Genomic DNA, 15,384 nt, shown 5'->3' on the forward strand with positions numbered 1-15,384 from the left:
ATGACATGAAGTATTCTGTTGTTAATTTAAAGTTGTATTTTTGCGTTTTGGGCATCAAAAATAATACTTAAGCAAATACAAACATCTAGTAAAGGAAAAGAATGGCATTCTATATTCAGTTCAAGCATTTATTAAGCTGTTACTATGTCAGGCACTATGCTACAGACTGGGGAGACAAGAGTACAGTTAAACAGTTCTTATCTTCAAATAACGTTTTATTTGTGGGAAATAATTCACATACATATAAGAAAACACAGATTACATGCAAAATAATTTCCTGGGTGATAGAAGGCTGTTTGTTCACAATAGAATGGGGTTCTGGAGGGCACAATGAAAGGAAAGAGTGGGAGATAGGTACTGGTGGGATGGAGCTAACGTGGATGGCTGTGAAGCAGGGAGAAGTTGTAGTCATGAAAGGGAGTTTCATCCATGACGGCCAGTAACTCAGTTCATGGGATCCTGAATGGTGAGTGGGGGAAGGAAGGGTTGGGAGATGTGTGGCTGCAGAGCAAATATCCATTCCCATTATTTTGCCAGTTGTCAAGGCTGGGCTCAATGGAATCCTGGAGTAAGGCTCATCTTGGTGAGGTGAGGTATCTTTGAGGAGTTTACCTTTAATTGGGCCAGTTCTGCCTTGGTGTCACTATAGTGCTGAATAGATTATCTCTCCAAGGGATGGGTGAGGGGTGGGAGGATTTGCTGAGGAGAAATCCAGCCCCTGGACCTACCTTATGGTCAAGACAGAGGTCTTGGGTCTGGGACCAGGCTAGTTATAGAGGGGTAAAGCATTTTTGAGGTACTAAGTTTCTTATGAAAATTATTTAACAATAAAGCCTCTGTTTTCTTTCTTGATTGTTATAGAGTCTTTTGGAAGATCCATATCCATTGGTCCGTTCAACAGGAATTCTTGGTGTTTGTAAAATTACTTCAAAATACTGGGAAATGATGCCTCCAGTCATACTTACTGACCTTCTAAGGAAAGTAATTGGAGACCTAGCTTTTGATACAAGCTCAGCTGATGTTCGCTGCTCTGTTTTTAAGGTAATAATTTGGAAAGCAAAACTATCATCATTAAATTAATTTAGTTCCCCCTCCCCAGCTCTATTTTAAACAGGGCAGTTTTGCCATTCAAATTTTGTAATACTTCAAGTACTTCAAAAGATCCATTATTTTATCATTGTGAGTACTCCTCTTAACTTTGTAGATCATAGACTTCCCATGCCTTAGATTTCATGATTTGTGGTAATCCAAAAAAAAAAAAATCAATCACCTTGTGGCCAACTCTGATGAAGAACCTTTTTGAATTTTTTACTAAGATGACAGACATTTTCATTTGAGGACTTTTCCTATATGAAAAATTAAGGAGTTGAACAATCCCTTGTAGCTCTAAATCTATGATCCTGTGCCCTGTTTAAATGGAATATTTCCAATCTGTAGGACATTGGCGTCACCTTCAATAACCAGAGTTACAGGATTGTGTAGAAGAATTAGGGAGTGTAGAGATGATATCTTTTTTTATGTGAAGATATTATTGATATCAGTTGAACATATACTTTGAGTTTTTCCCAACCAAGGAGCTGTACTTTGCCTAAAACAATGTCTTGCAACAAATATTTTATTATTTCATTATTTGACTTTTGAGTGGTACTTTCTTCCTAAACTAATAAGTTCAGCATTTTGCAAGATGACCATTAGTAGAATTTTGACTTTTCTTAGTTAATTTGAATTAAGTACTGTGAAGATTAGCCAGGTTCCTTCATTTCTTCCATTATCTTTGGTAGTAAGTCCAGGGAGAAAAATGCAAACATGTTACAAATAAAGATATATACTTCTTTCTCATGATTTACTCCATTGATCATGGTTCTTCTTTATGACTTGACTATTGTGTAAATATGTTTAATGCAAAGGTATATGCAGAACATATATTGGATTCCATGCCATCTTGGGGGGAGGGGGAAAGAGAGGGAGGGGAAGAAAATTTGGAACTCAAAACCCTATGAAACTGAGTGCTGTAAACCAAAAAAAAAAAATTAAAAAAAAAAAGAATATATACTGAATAGCAGAAATTTTGAAGTTTTGCTGGAAGAAACACTGGTATGCGAGGAAGTAGTTCAATTTCTCTGTCAGCTATTTCTTGTTTCATTGTATATCACCCTGAAAGTTTTTTATGTCTGTCAGGTTTCCGAAGTGGGTGATACTGGCCCCTGGCGGGGTACTGGAACTATCCAAGAGTGTTATTTGCCTTGGGTGCAATTGGAGGGCATTGAATAAAAATAAGGGGGAGGTGTGGAAGCATAAGGAAAGAAGAAAGGAGAAGAAAATTTTGAAAAACCATTCATACATGTTTCATTTATTGTATAACAGAGTTAAAGTTGTAGTGATTATATTATTTTCCAAACAAACACAGCAAATAAAAGTTATAATACACAATACAATACACAGTACAATACAATACACAAAATACAAGTTGAGCATCAGTGGTCAAGTCCGCCGACAGGTCTTAATAAGCAAGTGTTGGCAGGCAAATGTGTCTTGAAGGGAACTTCAGCATGCATTGGCACGCATATGTGTGTGTAATGACTTGTTTACAATATGATCCTATACTGTTACATGATGCAGTATTGCATCATCAAAATTTCAATGTAGGCAAAACCCCACAAGTTTACAATAAATTATTAAATTTAAGATGTCATTTCAAAAAACTGGGTATTAAATAGTATGCTAAGACCAATGATTGGAAATTATGAGGAAATTATGTTAAATTTAAGAAAATCTTAAGGGTTAAAACTATATGAAAATGTAATGGGTTGTCTTTTGAGGTTTTAGAACTGGAAGAGATTGTAGAGAAACCCTACCCCATATCTCTAATTTTCAAAATAAAAAAAAAAAACTGAGGTTGTTACTTATCCAAAGTTACAAGATACTAAGTTCTTAGTTAGCAGAAGCCTCAAAGCAGAGGCTAAATATTGTAGATGATTAGATTAAATGGCATCTAAGTGTAGGATTCTGTATATTTGTAATTTAGCTTCACAATTCAAATAATAATTTGAATTTTTTTCCTTATTTGGCCTTCTTGTGGAGTTTTCCTTTTTTGAAGTGTATTTTGTTGTTTTGTTGCAGTGTTTGCCGATACTTTTGGACAATAGACTAAGCCACCCATTAATAGAACAGCTTCTACCAACTCTAAAATACAGTCTCCATGACAGTTCTGAAAAAGTGAGAGTAGCTTTTGTTGATCTGCTGCTGAAAATTAAAGCTGTCAGAGCTGCAAAGGTAGGATAAATATAAGCTGTTTAAGATAATTCAGAAGATAAATTTGTTATGAGACTTATCAATATTTCAGAAAACAAAAAAGACAAAGGAACTTCAGATAATAGGTTAGTATTTCTAGTCCAAATATTTAATTACTCTCTCAATTTAAACAGATGAATCACTTTTGTGTTTCTCCAATTATTTTGTGTCATCTTGGGGCTCTGGGGGAATGTTTGAATCCACTTTTTTGATAGTTCTAGATAGATTATGAATGAACTTTAAGTTCGAATTAGTTAACATTAATCACCTGCTGCTCCATGTAAATGGTTCTGAAGATTGGGATAGGGCTTGAACCTGTGATTTCATTAGTATAGGGAACTCTCAGGTAAGTAAACTTTCTCTGCAAATTCAGGTTTGCAACTTAGAGTCTTAGAACAGAGGTGGCAGACTCTTGGTAGCACGCAGGCCTCTAATACTCCTGAGTGTAGCCGAAACCAGGTTAAAATGTAACTGAGAAATATTTAAGAAAACAAACAAGGATACAGTGAAATGTAGATAATCATGGTTTGAGTTCGACGTCACTGGTCTCAGAGAGTTGCAGAGATCAAGTTACTTGTCCAGCATCACACAATTTTTATGTGTCAGAGGTGGCACTTGAATCCAAGTCTTCCTGGCTTTAAGGCCAGCTCCCTTTCCATTGTGCCATACTGCCTTTCATCCTGGGGGATAAGAAGACAAAAATGAAACAAGTCCCTATCCTAAAACCTAACTGGGAGTGGAGGACAGTGAAAGGAAAGTTGAAGAGGGAGAGAACAGTCACAACTGAGGTAATCAGGAAAGACTGAACTGGATGTGACACTTCAATTGAGCCTTGAAGGAAGACAAAGATTATGAGAAGTGGCTATGAGGAGGGAGTAGATTATTGTGGGAGGAGCTAAGAAGGACAGAAACTTATTTTTGAACTACTTTAGCCTTCTCAGAAAATTTTATTTTCATTCTCTAAAATTCCGAACTGTTTCATGTTTTACTATTAATTAAATGAAGAAAAATAAAGTATTAAGTTTTTTACACTAAATGCAGTTTGACTTTTTTGAAGTAAAGCTGTTTTATTTTGTTTTCTTCATTTAGCTGAAAAAAGTACATATTCCAACATATTTGCCTTGTTGAGAGTTACATGTAGTAGAAAATTTATGTGAATGTACCCAAAGACTCCTGTCTTTATCATGGCAGATTGTAACACTTTAAATATCGGCTTTACAATAATTTCTGGTTTTAAATTATTGGCTGGTTCAAGGAAAGGGAAATTTTGTTTAAATTGATATCTTAAAATAAAATAAATATACTTAAATTATTTATAATCTATATGCTGTTTGATTAATTTTGAATTGTAAACAAGCTTAAAAGCACTGAGACCGAAATTGAAATTGTAGCTAAATTAGCAGGTATAGAAGTTATCAGATCTTTGAACTAACAGTATATTAAACAGCAGAACAACTCTCTAGGGATTTGTAGCTACATGTATTTTAGGCTTTATAAATATATGAGACAACATAAAATTCAGAGCGATATTGTTTTCCTTCTTCCCCAGACACTTTTTAGAGTGATAAGGGACCTCAGCAACACATTCTGGTCCAATCTGTAACGAAACAAGAATATCCTCTAACGTATACTCGGCAGTTCTTTGTTTAGCCTTTACTTAAAGAGCGTGAGTGAAGGGAAAACTACATTATCCCAAGGTAGCCTGTTTATTTTAGAAATCTCTAATTATTAGGAATTTTTTCCTTATATCAGCTATAATTTTGTCCTTTTGAAGTTTCTACTCACTGCTGTTAATTTATTCCAAGATCATTTGCAAAGGTGGAAGAATTAGAGAAGCTTGATAAGATACATAATTTGAAATATGTAGATACTGTAAAATTTCACAGTTTTTATTGACTCCAAAAAAGCGTCTGTTTTAATAGCCTCTCCAACAAGGTTTCTACCATGCATAAGTGAAAATCATAAGAAACTTTAAAAGCTGTATCGAGATAACTGTTGACTTTCATCATTAATGTAAAATGAAGCAAGAAACTAGCGATTGTAAACTTGATAAACATCCTGGTGCTGTCCTGTACAGGTCAAAGTCCCAAACTGAAGGGGAATTCCATATAGATGGTGAAGTCTTAGAGATACAGTGCTTCCTAGATGACGTTGTACTTGATTACATCAGGACATGAGGGAAAAAAAGGCTAGAATTTCCTAAATAGTCAGTTTAAATTGTTTGTCTTGAATAGCTACTCAGAAAAAAGCAGAAGGATGAGGAATGCCCATTGTTCAATCTCTGTGCTGCAGGTAAATGGACATTCTTTGGAGTTCTTCCATCAATCTATGTCTCTCAGAGAAAAATTACAAATGGACGTGAGTTGAGCCTGGAGATGGGACATATTTAGGGGAGCAGGCTGGATTGCCATTGGGAAATGGTGCATTCCTTTGAGTAACATCAAGTTTCCCCTGGCAACAAAAGTCCATCTTTTTAACACCATTTTCTAGTTATGTTTTCATGGATCTGAGTCAAGGAACACGGTTGCCAAAGAGTTAAAGTTCATGATCACCCAAAGCGCAATGAAAAGATGCATGGTGGGTGTAGACAGGCCCCAAATTGCCCTATCTCCTTGCTTTGCAATTCAGTTGAGTGTTTTGTTGAAGTATTTTCTGATCCTCACTTTGGCAACTCTTCTATATTGATTAAATAATTTGCTTTTCTACAAAATGAGGATATTGGTCTACATGGACCTTTGAGTTCCTTCCAGCTATGAAATTCTCTAAAAAATTGATAATTATCATATTATTTTAAAATGCCTTTAACTTTCTCCATTTCCTGTTTTTCAAAGTTAGATTGTTTGAATCATTAGAGCTGTTAGAATTATAGGTGGTGTTTCTTTATCTTTTTATCAGGAAGAGGTGTTTTAGAGAAGAATGCCAGACTTGGGATTGGTTAGTAAGACTTGGGTTCGAATTTTGCCTAAGACATTTAATAGGGCTGTGAGGCTGAACAAGTCACTTAATTTTGCTTGGTTTAAATTGCCTTCTAGTTCAAATTAGGATAATAATAACACCTACCTTATCGAGCTTTTAGGTTCAAATGAGATAATATGTATTTATGTGTACTTATATTTATAAGTGCCTCCTATGTGCCAATCATTGTGCTACCTGCTGGGGATATAAATACAAAAAAGAACAAAATAAATACAAAAAACCCCAAAAAACCACTGCTGTCAGAGTGTACAAGTCCAATGGGGAAAAATAGTACACAAAAAGAAACTAAAAAGTGGGATAGAAGCATAGCAAGGCACCTGATGCAAGGGCAGAGTACCATGGAAAAGTCAGAGAAGCCCCAAAATAGTGTAGCCAGGTGAGAAATGAGAAGTTCTGAGCTGAGCTTCCTCCACAAATGGAGCTTTTTGAGATGATGGCTCTGCCCTGAGGATGTTGATGAGGTGGAGTTCCAAGGCTATTGAAAGGTTTTCCCAGTAACAAGATTCTTGGAGCATGATGGATTTGTTAGAGAATACCCAAGGTAGTATAGCCAGAAGAGAAATGAGAAAATGTGCTTGTGGAGTAGAGACACCTGGATTCAAATCATACCCACTATTTATGTGACTGGGCATGTCCATTGATCTCTCAGCCTCAGTTTCCTCATCTAAAAAGAGTCAAGTAACATGTAACACACTCTCACAATGTTATAAAGATCAAATAAGAATTTATGTAAAATGCTTTTTAAACCTTAAAGTGTAATATAAATATCAACTATTGTCAGTTTCATCTAATTTGCCTAATCCATCAAAAGTCCACTGAGGTTTTTAATTTTAAGAAATAAATTTTTGATGGTTCTGCTTCTAATTAGAATGTGCACTCATACGGCTAGACGAATTTACGAACCCAAAGTTATATGACAATTGTAGTCACTAGCTTTAAATTTTCAGTCGTTGGGGAAAGGTAGCTTTTAGGAGATAAAGAATTGTAAAATTAATTACTCTGCTTCCCCCTGGTGGTTTAAGTAAATTAAGATTTTTTTTCTTGAACATTCAATATCATTTTTAGCCATCTTAAACATTAGAAAATAAATAAGACTACAATAATAATCTAAGATGGATACAGTATATTGTGACTTGACTGTCTGTTGCCCTAACCATCAAGCTAATAGAATATTTAGGAATTGCTTTCTGTGTTTCATGTTTTAAAGTTGTAAAAGTATGAAGAGAAAGAACATTATATAAAGAACATCATCATCATTATATAAGAACAGTATATAAAGAATACAAAAATGCTATGCTAACTTAAACAAAAATTGGCATAATATATGGATATATGACTTAGAGTATTTCGAGATGGCAATTATGAAAAATGTTGCTATGGTAATTTCAAATGAAGGAGTTTCTTAGAAAAAGTACATAAACAATATGATAAACTGGTTTCTTTCTACATTTTCTTTTTAAGTTTTGGAAAATTTGTAGTATGGAACATCTTCTGACCCGTCTGGAAATTGATTCACGCCCTGTGTCTCAGCGCCTAGTGCACCTTCTCTTTAATTCTTTCTTGCCTGTTAATCAACCAGAGGATGTATGGTGTGAACGCTGTGTCACATTAATACAGATGAATCCTGCTGCAGCCAGAAAGTTTTATAAGCATGCTCATGAACACACTGCTGCCACTAACATAGGTAAGTGACACATGCTTCTATAGTCTACAAATTTTATTTTATCTTATTTCATAAATTAAAGTAAGACTAATTAATGTTGTGCATTTTTCAGTAATTTTCATTCAGTATTTGAATGAATTACTCAGGGGTAGTAGTGTGGAAAAGAGGGAAAAGATCTGGTCTTGGAGACAGAGAGAACTGAGTGTATAACAGTGGGCAAGCAATTTGACTTCTTTTTTGGCTTTTAAAGCCCTACATAACCTGGCCCCAACCTTTCCTTACAAGTCTCAGTGGATATTACTTCCTCTCCTGTACTTTGTAATTTAGCCAGATTTACCTTTTCTCTGTACTTCACACAGTCTTGCTTTCTTTATCTGTAGAATGGGAATAATATTGATTTTACTTGCCTCAAAGAATTGTTTTGGGAAAGCTTTATGCAGTTTTAAATTACTGCAGGAGTGAGAGCTGGTGGTGAGTGTTAATAAGGTACTTCTTCCCTATGATCCCATCTTAAGATGAATTCTAACCAATTCAGATTAGAATTCATTCTCAGAATGTTTCTTTTGGACAGAGAGGTGTGTATATCAATCACATTGCCTGTCTTTGTAATTATAGCAAAGTTAATTCACGTTGTTCGTCACTGCTTAAGTGCCTGTATCCAAAAGGCAATAAGAGAGTATCAGGAAGAGGACGAAGAAGTGGAAAAAGAGAACATAACTGTAAGTAGGATAGAATTTTAGCCTAGTTTCCAAATGTAACTACTGTTTTCTAGTGCCCTTTAAGTGGACACTATGTAGAAAATAGAAAGTTTATATTGATGTTTTCTTTTTTTTTAGAGAAAGTCATATTTTTTAGAAAAAGGCAGGAATTGAAAATGTCATTCTTTTTTATTCTTTTTTTCCTTTATTTCTTTATTTAATATTTTTTAGTTTTCAACATTGATTTCCACAAGATTTTGAGTTACAAATTTTGTCCCCATTTCTACCCTCCCCCCACCCCAAGATGGCATATATTCTGATTGCTCCTTTCCCCAGTCTTTCCTCCCTTCTGTCATCCCACTCCCTGCCCCCAATCCCTTTTCCCCTTACTTTCTTGTAGGGCAAGATAGATTTCTATACCCCATTGCTTGTATATTTTATTTCCCAGTTGCATGTAAAAAACAACTCTTTTTTTGAACATTTGTTTTTAGAACTTTGAGTTCCAAATTTTCTCCCTTCTTCCTTCCCCACCCACCCGCCTTGAGAAGGCAAGCAATTCAACATAGGCCACACATGTATCATTATGCAAAACACTTCCATAACAGTCATGTTGTGAAAGACTAACTATATTTCCCTCCAAACTATCCTGTCCCCCTTTATTCAGTTTTATCCCCTTGACCCTGGCCCTTTTCGAAAGTGGTTGCTTTTGATTACCTCCTTCCCTGCTCTGCCCTCTCTTCCATCATCCCCTCTCTATTATCCCCTTCCCCCCTATTTTCCTGTAGGGTAAGATACCCAATTGAATGTGTATGTTATTCTCTCCTTAAGTCAAGTCTGTTGAGAGCAAGATTCATGCATTTCCTTTCACTTGCCCCCTCTTCCCTTCTAATAGAACTGCTTTTTCTTGCCCCTTTTATGTGAGATAATTTATCCCATTCTATCTCTCCCTTTCTCCGTCTCCCAATATATTTCTCTCTTGCCCCTTAATTGTATTTATTTATTTATTTTTAGGTATCATCCCTTCATATTCAACTCATCCTGTGCCCTTTGTCTATATATATATGTATATTCCCTTCAACTACCCTAATATTTAGAAAGGTCTCATGAGTTACAAGCATCATCTTTCCATGTAGGAATGTAACCAAAACAGTTCAACTTTAGTAAGTCCCTTATGATTTCTCTTTCCTGTTTACCTTTTCATGCTTCTCTTGATTCTTGTATTTGAAAGTCAAATTTTCTCTTCAGCTCTGGTCTTTTCTTTTTCAAGAATGCTTGAAAGTCGTCTATTTTATGGAAAATCCATATTTTGTCCTGAAGCATTATACTCAGTTTGCTGGGTAGGTGATTCTTGGTTTTAATCCTAGCTCCTTTGACTTCTGGAATATCATATTTCAAGCCCTTCGATCACTTAATGTAGAAGCTGCTAGATCTTGTGTTATCCTGATTGTGTTTCCACAATATTCAAATTGTTTCTCTCTGGCTGCTTGCAGTATTTTCTCCTTGACCTGGGAACTCTGGAATTTGGCTATAATATTCCTAGGGGTTTTCTTTTTGGGATCTTTTTCAAGAGGCAATCAGTGGATTCTTTCAATTTCTTTTTTACCCTCTGGTTCTAGAATATCAGGGCAGTTTTCCTTGATAATTTCTTGAAAGATGATGTCTAGGCTCTTTTTTTGGTCATGGCTTTCAGGTAGTCCAGTAATTTTTAAATTATCTCTCCTGGATCTATTCTCCAGGTCAGTGGTTTTTCCAATGAGATATTTCACATTGTCTTCCATTTTTTAATTCCTTTGGTTCTGTTTTATAATATCTTGATTTCTCATAAAGTCACTAGCTTCCACTTGCTCCATTCTAATTTTCTTCAGCGGTCTTTTGAACCTCCTTGTCCATTTGGCTAATTCTGCCTTTCAAGGCATTCTTCTCCTCATTGGCTTTTTGGAGCTCTTTTGCCATTTGAGTTAGTCTGTTTTTTGAGGTGTTATTTTCTTCAGTATTTTTTTGGGTCTCCTTAAACAGGTCATTGACTTGTTTTTCGTGATTTTCTTGTATCTCTCTCATTTCTCTTCCCAACTTTTCCTTTCCTTCTCTTACTTGCCTTTCCAAATCCTTTTTGAGCTCTTCCATAGCCTGACACCAATTCATATTTTTCTTGGAGGCTTTTGATGTGGGCTCTTTGACTTTGTGGATTTCTTCTGACTGTATGTTTTGTTCTACTTTGTCACCAAAGAAAGATTCTATAGTCTGAGTCCATTTTTGCTGCTTGCTCATGTTCCCAGTCAACTACTTGACACTCGTGGTTTTTGTCAGGGTATGACTGCCTTCAGAATGACGAATGCTTTGTCCCTAGCTTCAGGGGCCTTGCTTTGCTGTTTTCAGAGCTACTTCTACAGGGCAAGCTCTGCCACAGCAGTGTTCCTTCTCCCCCATGAACTGCCAACCAGGACCGCAACCCAGATCCAAGCAGGGCAAAGCAAGAGAACCCTGCCTCTGTGCTAGCAAAGTGCTCCCTGCACTCCCCCTCTGATCCACTGCTTGATTCCTCCCACTGGGTGGGCCTGGGGCCAGAAGCAACTGCAGCTGGAGCTCTGGAAGCAGCCGCAGAAGCTTCCTGCAGCTGCTGCTACTGCGCTGCACCACCTCCACTGTCCCCGGGGCTGGGGCCTACTGCACCTTCCCCTCACCCGGATCCAGCAGTTTTCCCACTGACCTGCCAATTTGTCTTTGGTTTCTGTGGGTTGAGAAGTCTGGTAGCTGCCATAGCTCAGTGATTCATGGCCCCATGGCTTGCTCCGCCCTATCTCCTAAGAGCCTGGTCTGTCCTGGTGCGGCCCACGCAGGGCTGTGCTCCGTGACCATCCAGGCCGTCTTGGGCTGGAGACCTGCTTCCTTCTGTTATTTCGTGGGTTCTGTAGCTCTAGAATTTGTTCAGAGCCATTTTTTGCAGGTGTTTGGAGGGATTTGGGGGAGAGCTTAAGTGAGTCCCTCTTTTCCTGCTGCTACCTTGGCTCTGCCCCATGTCGTTCTTAACATATGGTTTTTTCTCCCCTCCCTTTTGCTTTCCTATTAACGTTTGTTCTATTTAACCTATCAGTGAACAAGCATTTATTAAGTGCCTACTATGTGGTTGCCAGGACTGGGTATACAAAGACAAAAATGAAAAAAATCCCTCACTTGAAGGAACCTATATTTGATCAGGAGAGAAAACAAACGTATGCATAGGCATATGCATATACATATACACATACACACGTATATGTGTGTACACACACACACACACACACACACACACACACACACATATATATATATATATATATATATACACACATATACACACACACACACACACACACACACACACACACACACAAAATAAGTAGGCAGTAAATTTTTTTGTGTGTAAGGCACCAGTAGTTGGAGGTATTAGGAAAGGCTTTGTATAGTGGATGTTGCCTAAACAGAGTTTAAAGGAAACATGGACTTCTAAGATAGTATTGAGATAAGCATTCACTCCAGGTAGAGCCAGGTGCATTTAGTGCCTCAAGACACAGAAATGGAAGAGGGGAGTATCATTTATTAGGAACATTAAGGAGACCAGTTTGGTTGGACTGGAAAGTGTGTGGGTCATTCAGCAGGTATTTATTAAACAAGTGGTATGTACTATGAGACACTGTACTAAGTCTTGAAGTTACAAATTCAAAGAATGAAGTAATTTTTTCACAAGGAACTTACATTCTATTGGGGGGAGATGTAAGGACATATATATAAGTATGGACAGAATACATGTAAAGAAAATACAAATAAATACAAAATACTTGAATATCAGGAAGCTTGAGATAGTGGAGCAATTAAGGAGATCAGGAAACCCTTTACTCTTAAAAGCTTCCCTATTTTTGTAAAGGCACCACCATTCTTCTGGTCTCCCAAATTGATCAACTCAGTGAGTGTGGCTCTTCACTCTTCCCTCACTCCGCATATCCAGCCATTTTCTCCATCTTGCCATTTGTACCTTCAAAACATTTCTGGCATACTGTATCTTATATTGTTAACTCTCCAGCTAGGTGATGCCAAGAGCACTGGAAGACTTGAGTTTCACTTTCATCTAAGACAATAGCTGTATGATCCTGGCCAAGTCACTTAACTCAGTTTCTTCATTTGTAAAATGGGGATATTAATAGCACCAAACTCCCAGAGTTTTTGTGGATCAAATGACATAACATTTATACAATGCAAACCTTAAAGCACTATGTAAATGTAGTTATTTTATTAAAGTCAAATATACTTTTTTGGTGTGAGGCCTTTTAAAGCCCTACATAACCTGGCCCCAACCTTTCCTTACAAGTCTCAGTGGATATTACTTCCTCTCCTGTACTTTGTAATTTAGCCAGATTTACCTTTTCTCTGTACCTCACATAGGGCATTGCTTTTCTAACCATGTGACTCACCTCCTGTCAATTACTTATTGCCTCTAGAATCATATGTAAACTCTCCCATTCATCTTTTAAAGCTCTTCACAACCTTACTACAACCTATTTAGACTTTTTGTACCCTCTTGTCTTTCCAATGCTCAGTAATATAGTCTAAGTGGGTTTATTTTTGTTCCTAACACAGAATTCCCCATCTTCTGTCTCTTTACCTTTGCTCTGGCTGTCCTTCATGCCTGGAATGCATTCCCTCTTCCCTTCCACCTCATAGAATCAAATAACAAGCATTTATTAAGCATCTGCAATCTACCAGGAAATACAAATAATGAAACTTTCTTTTTTCAAAAAGAGCTCACATTCTAACGTAATTCCCTGGACACCTGCGGCCTCTTTATAACATTTCCCTGCATGGTTTGCCCCTCCTCCCATGGGTGAGATCTTCCTGTAGCCTTCTTTTTATGGAGGGGCCAGCCTTCCTTCACTCTTCCCCTTGCCCTGTTCCTGATTTTCTCTGAACTTAAAAACCATGCCCCTGTCCTAGGGACCTTCGTTCTCTGCCTTCACCTCTTTCTGTTCCTTTTTGTTTGTTGTCTTCCCCAGTCGAATGTGAATTACTTGAGGTTAGGGAATCTATTTTTGCTTGTGTTAGTATCCCCAGTGCTTAGCACAATTCCTGACATGCAGTAAATGCTTAGTCAATGTTTGTTTCCATCCTTCCTTAATGGAGGAGACAGCAAGTACTTATAGAAAAGTATATAGCACAAATATAAAGTCAATAAATAAAATTGTAACCTAAGTAGTTATATATAAGATAGTTTGGGAGCAAGAGTACCAACAGGTAGGAGGAACAGGAAAGTATTCATGCAGAAAACAGGGCCTGAGCTATTTAAAGGAAGAGAGAGACTCAGTAAAGCAGAGGTGAGAGATGAGCACATTGCAGGTTTGGGGGAGACCAATAAATGTTCAGTGAATCGTGTTGAATTTTTAAAAAGTGAATTCTGGAACATATATTCATCAGTCAATCAAATTTGACTCTAATCAGTAAAATAATGTATAATAGGTATTTGTGGCATTGTTATGTTTTTATTATATTCCTTTAACTGACGTTCTTGTTAGAGACTATAGAGAGCAAGATAATGTGATGAATCATATTGTTACTTGCTGTGGGACATAGGCTGGTTTGTGGGGTTTAAGCATAACACTATATAAAGGGATATAGCTACTCTTAATGACAAAACACAAAGGTGGTAGCGTAGGTTCCCTAAATTCTAAGTAAAATGGTGTGTTAGGTACTAAAATTAAATGTAAGTGACTTGGTTCAATATTGGCACCTAAAATTTAACTAATGCAGGAATACCTGTCTGTTATTAAGACAAGTAAAATACTGCTTTTTGCATTTTTAAAAGCTTTATGTGATTGAGGAGATATTCATCATGATCAGTAATTAATAGAGTAGCCCAATTCATAATTAAAAACTTCAAGGGAAACTCTCTTCCCTCATATAATCATAGGTTTTTTAATACTATCTTCGCTTTTTGTTTATGCGTTTTACAGGAGATTAAATTTTAAGTATATGAAATTTCATAATCATTTGAATATATTCCAATTGAAGTTTATAATGAACATAAATACATGTATTATAAGCCAGTCAATGTAGTAAAAATAAAGATAAGTTTTCTCTCTCTTGATGATATTTTCATTTTCCTGAAGGTAGGGGAAGGAAGTGATTCAAACTCAGTTTTGTTTTTTTTTTGTTTTGTTTTGTTTTTCATTTTTATAAAGGTCTTTTAGCTTTAATCTGTGATTCATGGTATGATTTTTAAAAATCTTATACTCTGTGTTGGGAGTCTTGAAAACAGAATAAATAACTTCTCATATTTTTGATATGACATCTTGCTAGAGGGATAGATGGTAGATTAGGTGACTTCTTAAGGAATTTGTTAGCTGTATGTTTTTAAAATTTGTTTTTAAGTGTTAGAGACTATCTTTTTTCATTTTACTTTTCCATAATAAAATTATTTGCTCTTTAGATGCTGGAGAATACATTGTCAATAAATGACATACCTTCTATGGCAGGATTATTGGAAGTCATTGTTATTTTATGGAAAAGCATTTGTAAAACTTTGGAACATAATAAAGAAGCAAAAGCTTACACCATCAGCAAGTTTGCTTCTGTGCTTCCAGAGTACCTTAAGCACTTTACAGTGAGTATCAAAGTAAACATCACAATTGTTTTGAACGTGATATATTGAAATAGCTGAGTGTCTTCAGAAGTGTAACCAGAATGGTGAATGCCCTGAAGAATAGTTGAAAGAACTGGGAATGCCTGGGA

The 15,384-nt window shown here is 36.5% G+C and overlaps 1 protein-coding gene across 1 annotated transcript in view; it reads left to right on the top strand.

Annotated features, from left to right (window-relative positions):
* Positions 1-15,384, top strand: part of NCAPG2 (non-SMC condensin II complex subunit G2) — a 100,549-nt gene that overhangs the window by 39,541 nt on the left and 45,624 nt on the right. The window contains exons 12-16 of the mRNA XM_036760200.1: positions 862-1,041; positions 3,121-3,273; positions 7,729-7,951; positions 8,546-8,649; positions 15,083-15,256. Coding sequence (XP_036616095.1) covers positions 862-1,041; positions 3,121-3,273; positions 7,729-7,951; positions 8,546-8,649; positions 15,083-15,256 — 834 coding nt within the window. The remainder of the gene's footprint in view (positions 1-861; positions 1,042-3,120; positions 3,274-7,728; positions 7,952-8,545; positions 8,650-15,082; positions 15,257-15,384) is intronic.

Source organism: Trichosurus vulpecula, chromosome 5 (genome assembly GCF_011100635.1).
Source record: "Trichosurus vulpecula isolate mTriVul1 chromosome 5, mTriVul1.pri, whole genome shotgun sequence".
Classification (NCBI taxonomy): Eukaryota; Metazoa; Chordata; class Mammalia; order Diprotodontia; family Phalangeridae; genus Trichosurus; species Trichosurus vulpecula.